A 16,332-nucleotide genomic window follows, 5' to 3' on the forward strand; every position below is an offset into this window, starting at 1 on the left:
AGAGGTGAGAGATACAAAAAGGTCCAGAGGGGCAATTTTTTCACATAGAGGATGGTGAATGTCTGGAACAAGGTGCCAGAGGCAGTAGTTAGAGGCAGGTACAATTTTGTCTTTTAAGAAACATTTAGACAGTTACATGGGTAAAATGGGCATAGAGGGATATGGGCCAAATGCAGGCAGTTAGTGGTAAAAACTAGGCAGCATGGACAAGTTGGGCTGAAGGGCCTGTTTCCATGCTGTAAACCTCTGTGACTCTGTGGGTTGCCTTGAGAAGGTGATGATGGTTTCCTTTGAACAACCGGGAGGTGGAGGTGCTGCCACTGGGGTTGATGCATGTGACTGGCTTGCAAGAACAGTCATGAGCCAAGCACTTTGGCGTGGAATCAGACTGAGTTCAGAGTGGGTAAGGCAGGGGGCATGGACGTGAAGGGATTTGAAGAGCAGGAGGAGACTTTTTGACACCGTGGCGTTGCTGAACCTGAAACACACCACAGGAAACACAGGAAGGTTGTGGTAAGAATTGAAGAAACTGAAAACTTCAGCGAGGAAGAATGTGAGCGTTGTATTGTCAAAGCCGTGCAGTTATGGGCTGGGGTAGTGGGAGTGTGTGGGGCTCAATCGGTCATGGAGGATGGAGAATTAGGCGGGGTAATCTGGATGACTCCAAATGTTCTTCACTCCATGCGTACCCCACCGAGCAAGGGTCTGAGCCAGGGGGTGCAGCCTCTGGGACATTCACTCTGAATTATATGGGTGGCGTTAAGTTTGGTTTGATTTCTAACCCATGCCCCTGTACCGTCCATGTTTCAGAGAGGGGAGACAGCGCTACACATGGCGGCCAGGGCTGGACAAGCAGACGTGGTCCGTCATCTGGTTCAGAACGGAGCTCAGGTGGAGGCCAAAGCTAAGGTAAAGAAATAAATAAATCTGAGCGATGAAACGTCTCACATCGGCCAGGCCTAGAAATGAGCTGACCTTTTGGTCTAAGTGGAAGCGTCCCTGTTTTGGGGAGGGACAGGAGGCCCAGGAGACCTGCGCAGCAATGTGCGATGTCAGATACGGCCATGGTGTGGCGATGCTTTCTGCAGCTTATGTTACTGCAATGCCAAAATGATATCACATCGTATTGCTTGGCACCTGATGCCAATGCAGTCTAAATCCCATTTAAGAGGGGCAATGCCACTTTAAGGGTGCCAGCTCTGAGTGAATGTGGAGGCTGTTTCGACAGACCTAAGGAAACTCTGAAGTGGAGGATTTCACTCGTGAAGATTCCTGATGACACACTTTGCCGCCTCGAGACAGCAACAGCTCAACTCAAAACCACACTGCCAGCCACGGGGCCAGTTAATGTAGTGTCCATAGTGGGGGGATGAAAATAGCATGAGACACACCATTAAGATATTTTTAAAGTGTATGCATGTCAGCAATGGATCACACCAGACAAACCTACTGAATGCTTTGCGGGGATAACTGTCTGAGTTGGGGGGGAGCAGGTAATCCAGGAGATGTGGTTCACTCAGGGCTTTTGACTCATCTCGTGCGAGGTTGGCGAGGAAAGTTGGGGCGAATGACGAACTTGAACTTGGAAATGACCTGGCAACAAAGAACAGGAGCTGCCCTTCAATGGGAAGGGGCAACCCGGCACCTTTCATCGATCACTAATGCTTCAGAGCAGGGAGTCTGTGCGAGTAATCTCACTGATGACACAAAGCTGGGAGAGAATTCGGGGTGTGGGGAGGAAATTGACAATCGGAAGAAAGATGGACGGGCCAATAATTCCCAGCTGAAGCATCGAGATAGAGATGGCAGGAAATGTGGTCAGTTAGATAGGCTGGTGGTACACTGGGCAAAGGACAGTGCTGCTAGGATGTATCGTGAACCTCCCATTCGTCGGGCCACGCAGGGTAGCAAGACGAAAGGTTTCTATTTTAGAATAGGCAGCAGATTTGCGGAGGCAGCAATGCCCAGCTCCACCGAAACACACCACGTGTTTGCCTCGTGTTAAAAGAATAAGCCACACTTTTAAAAAGTGGACTGACTAAATTAGCACGTTAGATTTCAAATGGTGAGACTAAGAAACATCAAAGACATGGTATCCAGTGCACTGGTGTGCTGCTTATTATCGCTGAAGAGCAGGTGTTGTTAAAAGGAACGGTTGGAAGTGTGGGTAGACAGTCAGAGAAAGGCCAGCCAGAGGTTTTACAACAGATTGGATCAGGAGCAGACCTATCGCTAGCTCCTCCAGTCTGTCTGACCCCAGTGACTGGGGTTAGTCAGAGGGTCTCTACTGGCAGAGCACTCCAGGGAGGTGCAGATTAGCCGGATTGGCCATGCTAAATTGTCCCTTAGTGTCCCGATGTGTCGGTTAAGGGGATTGAGGGGTAAATACTTGGGATTACGTGGAAGGGATGCTCTGTTGGATAGGCAGTGCAGACTCAATGGGCCGAATGGCCTGCTTCTGCAGAGGGTTTCTATGAAGCAAGGGCAGAGGTGGGGGTGGGGGGGAGGGTTATTCAAGTAGTCGTTGATTAGTTTGAAAGTATCTGGTCTTCAGGCCACTGTTAATAATTGAGAAAATGGATGTTGGGTTATATCAGGAAGACAGTACTTTGCAACTCAGAACAACTTGTCAGAATTGGCTTCCCCATTCCCCAGGTCAATGGTGCAGCCATGGATTGCAGCGTTGGCCCAATCTGGGAGGAATTTTAACCCCCCCCCCCCCCCCCCCAAAAAAGCATGTGCGCGGTTGGACAGATTTGAAGTTACCCCTCTGACTTTCTTCACCTCTCGCAGGATGACCAGACTCCATTGCATATTGCATCACGCCTGGGAAAGGCGGACATTGTACAGCAGTTGCTGCAGCATGGCGCTTCTCCAGACGCAGCTACCACCTCCGGCTACACACCACTCCACATCTCAGCCCGGGAAGGTCACGAAGACGTGGCCTCCGTTCTGCTGGAACAAGGGGCTTCACTTTCGGTCAACACCAAGGTACGGCAGTTCAATAGTTGGCCAGTCTCCACTTTGAGAACAATGGGAAATTGCACCTAAAATGCTTGAAATTGTGCTTGGTTAGGTTACTTTTCAACTCCCTGCTATAATTCAATAACAAACGTAAAGTTTTCCATGAACCGGTAGGTCAGCTGAGTATAACTTGTTTTTTGATTTGATTTATTATTGTCGCATGTATTAGTATACAGTGAAAAGTATTGTTTCTTGCACCATATAGACAAAGCATACCATTCATAGAGAAGGAAACGAGAGAGTGCTGAATGTAGTGTTACAGTCATAGCTAGGGTGTAAAGCGAGATCAACTTAGGTAGGTCCATTCAAAAGTCTGAGCAGCGGGAAGAAACTGTCCTTGAGTTGGTTGTTATTACGTGACCTCAGACTTTTGCATCTTTTTCCCGATGGAAGAAGGTGGCTCTTTATTCTTCATCCTTGATGTATTTAAGGTCTGGTATGAATGCAGCTGAGAATGGGTCAAGTGTCAAAAGAATAATTATTTTTGATGTGCTTTGAACTGTACTCCACCTGTGAGTAAATTGATTTAAAACCACTTTAAAAATACTGAACAGTTAAATAGTTTCATTGGTGTACGCTAGTCAGTCTCTTAGTAAATTTAGACACGTTTTGATATGAGAAAGCTTTTAAAACATGCCTAATAATGTCTAGGCACCTAAGGAAAAAAGGAGGCAGTGTGAGGGGCCAAATGAAGGGAATCTTGATGGATGGAGACCGATGCCGTCTCTAAGATAGCAGAAAGAATAGTTTTGGCCAGGCTTTGATTCATTTAAAATTCCACAATCCTCTGCATATGTTTAGCCAATTCTGTTTGAACTTATCAGTGTAAAACGTGGAAACTCAACCCATTAGCAGCTAAAACTAATCTTTATGCGCTTGGCAACTTAAATAAAGGAATCCACTGCCGTGATCGGTTCATTTTTTTAATTACAAGATCTACTTGCAGAAGATTTTCCCCATTTACCATATCCACGTTACTGGTGGAAATCTGTAACGCACGTTTCCCCAGAAGGCTGGGATCGGTAGAAGTGGCGAAACTGGAGCCTGGTGATTCTTTAAGGGTACCAAAAGATTTGGAGTTGGACTGGGTCAGTGGAATTGTAGTGCAGTACCATCTACCTGATGGAGGAGCAGTGCTCCGAAAGCTCGTGATTCCAAATAAAGCTGTTGGACTTTAACCTGGTGTCGTGAGACTTCGAATTGAGCAGCTCAGGGGGCTCAATTGTCTCATCCTGTTCCTGAGTCCACTTTTCAAACCTTTGTTGCACAAACTGCAAAATGTTTTAAAGTTTGGAAGTTTGTTGATGTTGCATCAACTGAGGGCTTACTATACCTCGATGGGCTGAAGTACATAAATAGTCAGAGCGGGAATTAGCCCACATTGGCTCTTTAAGCCTGCGCTGAATGTAGTTCGATCAGCTTTCAGTGTGCAGCTTGACATAACGGGTTTATAGATTCACACAGTCATAGCACAGAAAGAGGCCCTTCGGCCCATCGTGTCTGCACCAGCCACCATGCATACTTGACATCTCTCTGCTGCCTCGTTACAGAAAGGATTTACCCCGCTCCATGTGGCTGCAAAGTACGGGAAAATGGAGGTGGCTAACCTTTTGCTTCAGAAATCTGCATCTCCTAACGCTTCTGGAAAGGTAACAGTCAGTGGTGTTCTTTGGTTAAACAGTATTTATTACCATGTCAGCTGTACCTTACTCATCTCCCTGAACCAGAAGGTCGTGGGTTCAGGTCCCCCTACAGAGACTCCAGGACAAAATCTAGGCTGACACTCCAGCCTAGTGCTGAGAGGACATTGTGCTGTCGGAAGTGCCAATTCTCAGATGAGGCGTGAAACTCGAACCCCCCTCGGGTCAATGAAAGAGATCCCTTGGCACTATTCGGAGATCTCTGGTGTCCAGGCAAATAGCACCAAAAAGCAGATTATTTGATCATTATTACACTGGTGCCTGTGAGAGATTGTGGCGTTGGGGTAATGTCACCGACCTACACTAATGATCTGGGAACACTCGTTCCAATCCCACCATGACAGCTGGTGGAATTAAGTTCAGTCAATAAGTCTGGAATGTAGAAGTTAGTCTCGGTGATGGTGGCCGTGACGGCTATCATCAGTTGTCGGAAAAACCCATCTGGTTCACTCACGTCCTTTAGGGAAGGAAATCTGCCGTCCTTACCTGGTCTGGCCTACAAGTGACTCCAGAGCCACAGCAATGTGGTTGGCTCTTAACTACCCTCTGAAATGGCCAAGCAAGGCACTTTTTTAAGGGCAATTAGGGATGGGCAACAAACGCTCACATTAAAAAGCTTGCTGCACGCAAATTGGCTGAATCCAACATTGCAACACTTCAGAGGTACCTCAAGTATAGAGTTTCTCTAACGATTATCACATTCACCAAATAATTGAGAGGGTGCCAGTTCGAAACCGAGAAGAACTATCAAAAAATGTTCAAAAGTTGGCCGTACAGTTTTCCTTATGTTCCTTTATGTAAGGGTTTTGCAGTGATGTGCCAGGTTAGTGCACTACTTTGTCTAATTCTAAACACACGTACACCAGAAAGGTCAGAGTTTTGTTAGGTTAATCTCCAGCAGGGTAGCAGTGCGACTATTACAATCGAGCTCAGTCCCCTCAGGTTAGTTGAAGCCGTAAGTTTAGCTGTGATGCTCCCCTCCCCCGCCAGTCGAAAACCCAGCCACGACCAATTGTTCAGCTGCATTTGCGTTGATGCTGAAATGCTTTGTGCATCATCGAGTTTGTACGTGCCCCTAGGAGTCTCAGATACAAATGACGTGGCCTAGACTAACCTCACAAGTGCATCTATTATTCATTCCTAATGGGGCTGTGAAAGGAACCGATCTAATGATGCATGTGGCTGGGGTACATATTTACCATGGTCATATTTGAATGCAAGATAACAGTGAAACGATGCAAAAGCTCACCTTGTAATTAGCACACCAGTTATTCTGAGCAGACGATTTTCATTTTATAGGCTGCACCACACATTGCAGCATTAACAGCAGGTTCTACAGTGACATCAATTGAACTGAGACATTGAAGTAGACATTACCCTGATCTCACATTAAATGGTCAACTGGTTGAAACTGTGCAAACTTTCTCTTATGTAAAGGCTTGCAGGCAGCACAGTGGTTAGCACTGCTGCTTCACTGTGCCAGGGACCTGGGTTCGATTCCTGGTTTGGGTTACTGACTGTGCAGAGTTTGCACATTCTCCCCATGTCTGCGTGGGTTTCCTCCACATTCTCCGATTTCCTCCCACACTCCAAAGGATGTGTGCGTGAGGTTGATTGGCCGTGCTAAATTCTCCCTCAGTGTACCCAAACAGGTGCCAGAGTGTGGCAACTAGGGGATTTTCACAGTAACTTCATTGTAGTGTTAATGTAAGCCTGCTCGTGACACTAATACATAAACTTAAATGCTGGAATCTGAAACAAAAACAGAAAATAGTGGAAAAACTCAGCAGGTCTGACAGCACCTGTGGGGAGAGAATAGAGCTCAGACAAAGAGTCACCCAGGCTCCAAACATTGGCTCTATTCTCTCTCCACATATGTTGTCAGATCTGCTGAGTTTCTCCAGCATTTTCTGTTCTTGTCTTAAACTTTCTTCTAGACTGGTTAACAGTGAAGCAACTGAGTGAAACTATACTCTGTCTTTTTCCTATATGGGTGAACAGTGAAAATTGACTGTAAGGGACTGAAGCTTCCATCAGTGTCACCCAAAATTCTGCAGGCAAAATTAAAGTGCTTACTGAATTACATCAGCTGTTGCTCCCACATTTTAAAAATTCCCAGCCTGTGTTTGAGTATCTCTATGGGTTTGTCGCTCCCTATCTTATTTACTTCCTCTGATTGCACAACCCTCCGGAATCTCTGCGTTCCTCTAACTCTGCTCTCATGTACTTTATTAAATAAGAGTCACCACCAAACAAATTGAACGTGCTTGGGTTAATGCGATTTGTCCACTATGGGCAGTAAATCCACCTGAATTAATCGAGACGTTGTAACGGACCTGACCTCAACAACAAGAACAACCTGGGTTGATTCAGTGTTTTTAACACCATAAATCATCCCAAGGCGTTTTGCAAGAGATACATCCTTTCATGTTGAGCCTGTCGAGGAGATATTGGGACAGGCAACCAGAAACTTGGTCAAAGTTGTTTTAAGGAGCATCTTAAAGGAAGAGGGAGAGTGGAGAGGTTAAAGGTGGGAACTTCAGAGAGCGCAGGTGACGGAAGGCGTTAGTGCGGCAAATGCAAAAAAAAAAGAGTTGTGTTGGAGTAATGATTGAGGCAGTTTGAAAGTGCGGTTGTCTTCATTCTCAGAAATCCCTGGATTTGATTGGCTTATCTCTCTCCTTTTCCTTTCAGAGCGGCCTAACTCCACTACACGTGGCAGCACACTATGATAACCAGAAAGTGGCCCTTCTGCTGTTGGACCAAGGAGCCTCCCCCCACGCAGCAGCAAAGGTACAGTGTACACACCGCCAGGACATGGGAGCTAGCAACGTGTGCGGAGAATGATGACTATGTGGGGTTTGCATACTGAGAAAGTTTTTAGTCCGGTTGTACATACCCAGAAGATAGACCGCCCTGGGATTGTGCTGAATTTAAGTATCATGATTGATGGTTTGGTGGTAATGTTTGTGGGGTGTTCTGATTTAACATGGGTGTTTCTGTGCGATGGGTTGCAGGGGAGTTTTGAACCTTGCTTGCCGGTAACCTGTATACCGACGATGGCGAGATTGTCTGAGATTGCACTGTGTTGACTTAGAGCTGGCATGACAGGATAAGATCAGCAGCCAGATAGCAAGTGACCTGTACCCATCCACCGAGAATGTTGTGTTGTGAAATTTTGATATTGTCCTTAATTCCAACATTTGGCACTGGGGATCGGTGGACTGTGTTTGTGTTGATGTTCAAACAGATGGTGCATGTGGATTTTGGAGATGAATAAGAGATTCTGATGGTCCAAAAGGCTTTGTCAACTGGGTTGATGTCCAGCTGATTTATTTGTGATGATTATGAATATGTCAATGGTACATTTTCCTTTTCAACAGTATGTAGAACAAAGCATTAAAAGGGACATCCGTTAGCTTAGTGGATCCCTATCTGCATGCAGCTGATGATGTGTCAGTTCCCTCACATTAAGTTCAGTGTTACAAACACTTTCTGGATGCAAATAAACTGTGGTTAAACCTAAAACTGGCACCTTATTGTGTGGCTTTCATTCCTGGCTTACATGCTTCTCTCTTTGGTGTTTTGTTGCCAATTTCAATCTTATGACCTTTTTCATCCAATAGGAGGAACAGGAGGAGGCCATTCAACTCCTTGGGTGGGATTTTCCAGCCACACTCGGCCCCAGTGCTGGAAAATCCCACCCGAGGTCAACGACCCTTTGCCATGTCCTGCCCACTGCGATTCCCGTGGAGGGCATCATTCCACCCCTTGAGTCTGTACACCGTTGAATTAGATATTGGCCAATGTTCCCTCTAAGCTGTGTGGCAGCAACCCAAAGTTCCCATGCAGCCTTGCATACAAGGCAACCCTCTAAGTTAGCACAGGAGCCAGCGCAGTTACAGGAATTAATCAGGCTATAGAAACAATTTGAGGGTCCAGTGATCTTGGCTGATATATATCTAACCCTCTTTGCCCTGCCTTGGTACCAATAGCCAAGCTTTAGTTTTAAAATTAAGCCCCATGTTCCCCCATCAGAGGACACAGTTTTTCTTTACCTAACCTATAAAATTCTTTAATCCTCTTACAGTCCTCAATTAGGTTGTCCCGACATCTTCTGTAGTCAAGGGGTGACCATGCCTAGTCTATGAACCCTCTTCTCATAATTTGACCCTTTTAGCTTAACTCTGGCATTGTGGGGAATCTGATGTGTGGCCACCCCCAGATCAGTACATCCTTCCTGAATTGCAGCGTCCAGAGCTACATGCAGTACCCCAGATGGAGTCAGACCCAAGCTTTATATAATTGGAGTATAGCTTTGTCATTCAGCCCTCTGGAGATAAAGGTCAACCTTTCATAGAATCCTAAAATCAATGCCATGCACAAGGAGGCCATTCAGCCCAATGAGTCTGCACTGACTCTCTGATAGAGCATCTTAACTACAGTCACCCTATCCCCGTAACCCCGCTAATCCCCCTGACCTCCACATCTTGGGACACTAAGGGGCAGGCAATTCGGCATAGCCAAACCACCTAACCTGCACATCTTTGGACAGCGGGGGGGAAACTGGAGCACCTGGAGGAAACCCACGCAGACATGGGGAGAATGTGCAAACTCCACACAGATAATCGACCAGGGCTGGACTTGAAGCTGAACCTGGTGCTGTGAGGCAGCAGTGTTAACCACTGTGCAAAATTATTATTTTGTATGTGGTCACTAGTTTTTTTGTGATTTCTATGCTTGGAAGCTAAGGGGTGGGTCATTAGCTCGTTGGTTTGATGGGTAGAGGTTGGTGCAAAATGACTGTATGGATTCAATCCCCACACTGGCTGTGATAGCCTGTTTCTTCACGGTGTGCCCATGCTTGATGTGGAGCTGTGGTCCCTCTAGCTGTTTAACCTATTTTCTCTTTCTTTCCCCTCTGACCGAGAGAGATATCTATGGTCCTCTGTGGCTAATTGCCTTTACTCTGACTATACTTGGATGCCAAAGTCTGTTGTGTCGTCACTTAGAAAATATTCTGGCCGATCTTTCTTGGATCCAAAGTGCACTTGTTCACAGCTGAACTCCATCTGCCTGAGTTTTGTCCACTTTATGAAAATCTGTGGAGTTGGGGGGGGGGGTTGGGGGAGGGGAACGTTACATATACTTCTTGCTCTGAATGAAACTACCTAATAACTAGACAGGAATGAGCGACCAAAAGCAGAATACTGAAACAAGACAGAGAGAGACAGGAATTTGGAGGGGCAGTGTTAGATTTCGTATCCAGTCAAGTTAAAGTTGTCTGAGAGTCTCCAAGCGGGGAGTTTTATCTTTCTGAGCAGGTTGGAGCACTGGGACAGATATTGCATGGGAAAACTGGAAGTCTGGCTTTCTCTCTGAGTTGGGGAAACTGGAGATGAGAATTCAAGATCAGCTAAGGCCCAATCCCACGGGGGACTCAATCCGCTGCCTTGGCACTGGAAGGGGGAGGTGTGGGAGCGGAGTCTAAACACTACCCTGGAGAGGGGTGATGACGGAAACAATTCTGCTCCCTCTGACCCTCAAACAGTGCTTCCCAAAGCGTCCCCACCTGCCAATTTTGCTTCTGCCTGGGAAACCTCACTAGTTAAACCTGAAAAGCAAGCTAAATCCAAACATTTCCTGCCTCATTAACAAATTTAAAATAAGAAAGCACCTCCAGGGAGCTGTAATCCCTGTCCAGCCTCAGTCAAATCCAGAAATCTGTGGGTTGGAGCCGGTTTTCCAATTTGCTTCCATTTTATTCACAATGTAGCTTCTCACCTGGTTCCCCCATGTTAAAACTCTCGCCGTCGCCAACTGTTCAAAACCCCTGAGCCTGCATCCTGCAACCCCTCTCTGTATAACACAGGCAGACAGTATAACTCACAGTCAGTAACCATTCTGAAGATAATCCAGTAGCAGCCTGGGAAGATTTGGGACATGTTTTCTGACACTCACAAGTTAAATCCAGGACATTGTCATCAAAATACATTTCTTCAAAGAAGTTTTTTATATAGAATCCTTACAGTGCAGAAGGAGGCCATTTGGCCCATCGAGTCTGCGCCGACAATAATCCCAGCGAGCTCCTATTCCCCTAACCCCACATATTTACCCTGCTAATCCCTGACATTGAGCGGCAACTTACCATGGCCAATGAACCTAATCCACACATCTTTGCATTGAGAGAGGAAACTTTGGACTGCGGGAGGAAACTGGAGCACCCGGAGGAAACCCACGCAGACACGGGGAGAACGTGCAGACCCCACACAGACCTGAGGCCGGATTCGAACCTGGATCCCTGGCGCTGTGAGGCAGCAGTGCTAACCACTGTGCCACCGTACAGCTCGTGCTGGGAAAAGCGAACACAATGTCACTCGTACTGTTTTCACTTCCATTAAAAACTCGTCAAACAAAGCAGAAATGAATAGAATCGCAAGAGAGTCACAATGAATGACTCACGTGGAAGGCTATTCCTCCCATCTATCCATTGGATACCCCTCCATCCCAGCGCCCAATTGTGCCTTCAGTGATTTCTAGTCCTGCTCTTGCTTCAGATTTCCGTTCCATGTGTTGATTGGTCTGTGAGGAGAGGACATGTCTTAAGTTTGCTGTAGACTGGTTTGAATATTGTGTCCTCTGGCCCTGCTCTGAACCTCCAGGGACTTTCCCAATAGCGTAATATTTCAAAATAGTGTTTTGAAAGTTGGATGTGTTCAGTCCTTCTAGAGTTTTCTCATATTTCAGTCGCTTGATTCTAAGGCTCAATTTTCATGACTCGACTGAATTGTAGAACAGAGAACATTACAGCGCAGTACAGGCCCTTCGGCCCTCGATGTTGCCAATCTGAAGCCCATCTAACCTACACTATTCCAATATCATCCATATCCAGTTGTGTAGAGGGAATAGACATCCCCTTGGTGGCCAACACCGGACATGGCACTCAATGGCCTCGCCTACACACTGCAAGAAATCCTCAAACTTCACATTTGCTGCTAACTCATTCCGCATCATTCTTGCTGTGTTGACTGCTGTACTAGGGTGATTGAAAGGATTGCAGTGAGTGACGAGCACTCTCCTTCCAACCTCACCCTGGGCTGGTTCATCAGCATTCATTGCTGTGTCCTCCTCCAGTATCCCAGCTCCCCCACGGAGGAACGAGGATCAAATCGAGAGGTTCAGTGATGGCTGACACATTAGCCCGTTGGCAACAACACACACAATTAAATTCTGGCTGCCGCAACATTTGATGGGAGATGCCAAGGTCTTGGTGGGAGGCTCTTCCCAGTGCTTGGCTTGGCAGGGCACCATTTGGCCGAATGGGATTTGACTCCATGCCAAGTGGCGTTCTGGCTGTTTCAGATGATGTCCGAGAAGCCTCAGGCTCCTGTCCATCATGTCACAGCAGCTTGTTTATTTTTAAATACACTAGGGAGTTCTGATTGCCAAATCCACCAAGTAATTGGTTAAAAACTGCAAAGAATCATGAGAAAATACAATCAAATCATTCTTATATGCTGACTGGCATTGTGTATGTGTGAGATCTCCAGCTCATCCTGAATTCTATCCACTTCTTAAAAAGAAACTATTGTGTTAATGTTTTAACTATCATAAGGACACAGCCTGGTGGGTAGTCAGTGTGTAGGATACCAGAAACAAGGGTATGGTTTGCAAAATAAACGTAGGACAAACTACTTTAAGCACAGACAGTGTGACCCTCTTGGACAGTGCGGCAGCAAGCACAATACTCTGAATATGTTTCACTCGCTGTGTATTAAAATCTTTCTGGCTGCTTCTTGGCCCCCTGGTTAAAACCATCCCCACTTTGATGCACTGTCTGCACCAGTAAGGAATTTTAGCACGTCATGATGAAATGGACTCCAGGTGGGATTTCACCCGCCCACCCCCCCCAAAACCCCGCTTGCCCCAGGACTGGAAAACCCCATGCTCGCGCCAAGACTGGAAAATCCTGCCTGAAGTCAACAAACCTTTGCCTGGTCCTGTCTTGCCACCCACTACGATTCCCCTGGTGGTCAGGACAGGAAAATCCTGTATCCGATTACTATTTATAAACCCACGTAAATAACTCCCTCACTGACTTTCAACCAAACTCGCTCCGCTTTACTCTGTGCGCTGTCTCTGTCTCTCTCTTATCTCTCCTCTCACACACACACAATCTCTGTGTCTCTTTCTGTTTCTGCATCTCTCTCTCTCCCTCCGTCTCCAAAATGTTTCTCTTTCCTTCTTACTGTTTGTCTGCATCTCGGTGTCTGTAATATGTACGCCTTGAACGTTTAATCTTCATGTTCAGTCTTGCATCCATTAAGCAGAGGTAACACTCCAGGCACTCTGCCCTTTAGTACAGTTGGAAAACCTCCTCCTAACAGCAAAAGTCACAACTTTGCACTAAATTTACCGTCTCCCGGTCAACGGCAGGTTCAATCAGATCCAGTTCCTTGGATCCTATTAAAAGGACAACAGAGACCAAGAGCTGATTCTCACATTCCAGTATCACAAGCATGTTCCAGACCACCCATGAGCAATGCCACAGGATATTTGCAAATGACACATATTTGCCATAAAACATTTGGACTGCTGTTGAATAATAATTGAGTTGTTTTTAAAGATATCACAAGATCAAAAATGGCACTGTGGGGGGAGATTCCTTCTAATTACAATGAGTCTAACAGGGGGACCTCCCCTGAATGTTATTTTTCGTGAACTCAAAGACATAATCTTTTGGAATGGTTTTATGCTTTCATGACTAGTAATAATAAGTCTCAGATTATTTGCTGCCTCCCTTGCTTACTGCCCCAAACCATAAATTTCATCCAGTTTTCAAAAGGAAGGGTTTTTTTTTAAACTAATCATTTGGGATTTGAGATTCTTCAAACTGCTCCTCTCAAGATGGTTAATTCGAGCTTGGCTTACTGAAACAGAGATTCTGATTGGTTGTGCTTAATATCATATGTCATGCTAGGGTTGCCACCTCTGGTTGGACAGATCTCTGGAGGTGTTATCACATGACCACATAATCCTCACCCCCCCCCCCCATCCCCTCATTCCCGCCATTGGCCGTCTGATGTCACAAGGCACCATCCTCCTATCCAATTGGAAAGCAAGCAGACACTTCCCAATCCAGTTGACTAAATGTTAGCTCAGTCAAACAGCGTTTTATTTCCAGGTGTGATATTTTTCTGGTTAGTAAACAGAAATGGAAAAAAAAAACTTTTTGTTTCAGAAAGGAAATTTTAAAAAAATTTCCCTGGGGATTTCTCTCCTGGAGTCTCTTGGAGATTATTCTACAATTCCTGGAGACTCCAAGGCAATTCAGGCAAGTGGATAACCCAATATCGTACCTGTCCCGAAAAGGGGAAAGTGGGGCTTAACATAGAAAACAGGAGCATGACAAGGCCATTCAGCCCTTTGAGCCTGCTCTACCATTCACATCTCAACACCATTCTGTAGACACCTTCGGAGTCCAGCAATTTAGTTGCATTTGAAATATATTCAGAGATTTGGCCTCCACATTAGAGAATTCCACAGATTCACCAGCCTCTGAGAGAAGAAATTTCTCATACGCTGATCAAGTTCTCTCCCCCACTGCTCCGTCCAATGACTGTCCTCGATGCCTTGTGCTCAAGAGGCGTTAATATGTGTATAGTTGCAAAAATCACCCACTCGCCACAGCGCTAACACTGCCACATCTCTGTCAAAGATGGCCAACTCTACAATTGCACTATTTATAGAGAGAATCATTGGTCTAATCTTCTTTAAGAAAAGCTTGGACAGGTACATGGACGAGAGGGGTGTGGAGGGATATGGTCCAGGTGCAGGTCAGTGGGACTAGGCAGAAAAATGGTTCAGCACAGACAAGAAGGGCCAAAAGGCCTGTTTCTGTGCTGTAATGTTCTATGGTTTTATCTCAATCCGCATCCTGAGACTATGACCCCTTGCTTTCGACCCTCCAATTGGGGGAAATAACATCCCTTCATCCAGCCCTGTCAGAATTTCATATGTTTCAATTAGATCCCCTCTCATTCTTCTAAACTCCAGTGAATGTGGGCCCAGTTGACCCAATCCCCCCTCATATGACAACCCTGTGATCCCTGGAATCAGTCTGGGGAACTGTTGCTGCACTCCCTCTTTGTCAAGTATATCCTTTTTTGGACAAGGAGACCAAAACTGCACCCAGTGCTCCAGGTGTGTCTCACCAAGGCCCTGTACAGCTGCAGTAAACAACTTCCTGCATCAAGTAGAACAAAAATGTGAATTAAAGAAAAGATTTCTGGACGTATTGAAAGATAAAATAAGAGGGATTGGTCTGTTTGTCGCATTTTAACAGCGGGAGCCACTGCCTGTGTGTGTGTACATTAAAATCTGAAACCCAATTTTGACAAGAGAGCGAAGGGTGAATGTTATGTCCAGCTATTTGAATGGTTAGCATGGATTCTTTTCTTTTCTTTGACTCTTTTGTAGAACGGCTACACCCCCCTGCACATAGCTGCCAAGAAGAATCAGATGGACATAGCGACAACCCTGCTGGAGTATGGCGCAGACACCAACACGGTGACCAAACAAGGCATTACGCCTGTGCACCTTGCTGCACAGGAGGGGCACGTTGACATGGTGTCCCTGTTGCTGACCCGCAACGCAGACGTAAACCTGGGAAACAAGGTTGGTGGCTGGAGAGCTTCATTTCTTATGACTTGACTTCTGCTTGATCGTCCCTGCGTTTTTTTGCCTGATATTCCTCAGCTATCACAGCCCATTTCTACAGCCCCACAAGGCTGTATCCACTGAATCCAAGGTCATCTCCAAGAGAGAGGCAGAAAAATGGAGACAACCTCAGTAAAGGAAAATGATACTCAGGAAAATTCCCCTCCCCTCCCCATCACATTGACCATGTCCTATCTCTAAGACCCTTTCATATGAACAAAGAACAACACAGTGCAGGAAACAGGCCCTTCAGCCCAACGAGCCCACGCCGCCATTTCAACATTGTGAGTCCCCTCTCCACCCATGACCCTTGTCTACGCTTATGGCACTCCGTATCGGAAACCAGGTTGAGGGGAGGCTAATTTAGGGACAATTTGTTACACCAGTCAGCCTAAGAGCACATCTTTGGGGTGTGGGAGGAAACCGGAGCACCTGGAGAAAACCCACGCAAGCACGGGGAGAATGCGCAAACTCCCGCAGACACCGACCCAAATCCATGTATCTGCACAGCAAACAGTGATGGTCACTGAACTGTCGTGTTGCCCAGCAGCATATGGTGTGACCTCTTTGCTTTAGTGAAGAATTGGCCCCTCGATGCTAAAATGATATTAGTCATTGATCACGGATTTGGCATCAGTTTGAGAACAAGGCTCACTATTGAACAGAGGGACTGGGCTAACAATGTATCTGATCACCAATACATATCCCTATGGATTGGTGGGACACAGATCTGACTTCCCCTCCATGAGTTGCCTCCTTGAGCCACATTAAAGAGAGAAAGAGCAGATGTTTCCCCACAGGAAAATAACCCCTCTATGCGTCCATATAGCACCATTCCCACCCTCACTTTAGCCAAGAGATGTCATTGGTTTTGGGAATTCAGAAACAC

The 16,332-nt window shown here is 46.2% G+C and overlaps 1 protein-coding gene across 10 annotated transcripts in view; it reads left to right on the forward strand.

Annotated features, from left to right (window-relative positions):
* The window catches only part of LOC145354308 (ankyrin-3-like), a 736,920-nt gene that overhangs the window by 582,052 nt on the left and 138,536 nt on the right, over positions 1-16,332 (forward strand). For all 10 annotated transcript variants that reach the window (XM_080205431.1, XM_080205432.1, XM_080205433.1 and 7 more), the window contains 5 exons: positions 811-909; positions 2,794-2,991; positions 4,575-4,673; positions 7,419-7,517; positions 15,204-15,401. In XM_080205431.1, coding sequence (XP_080061557.1) covers positions 811-909; positions 2,794-2,991; positions 4,575-4,673; positions 7,419-7,517; positions 15,204-15,401 — 693 coding nt within the window. The remainder of the gene's footprint in view (positions 1-810; positions 910-2,793; positions 2,992-4,574; positions 4,674-7,418; positions 7,518-15,203; positions 15,402-16,332) is intronic.

This window comes from Carcharhinus amblyrhynchos, chromosome 17, assembly GCF_965287045.1.
Source record: "Carcharhinus amblyrhynchos chromosome 17, sCarAmb.v2.hapA, whole genome shotgun sequence".
NCBI classification, from domain to species: domain Eukaryota; kingdom Metazoa; phylum Chordata; class Chondrichthyes; order Carcharhiniformes; family Carcharhinidae; genus Carcharhinus; species Carcharhinus amblyrhynchos.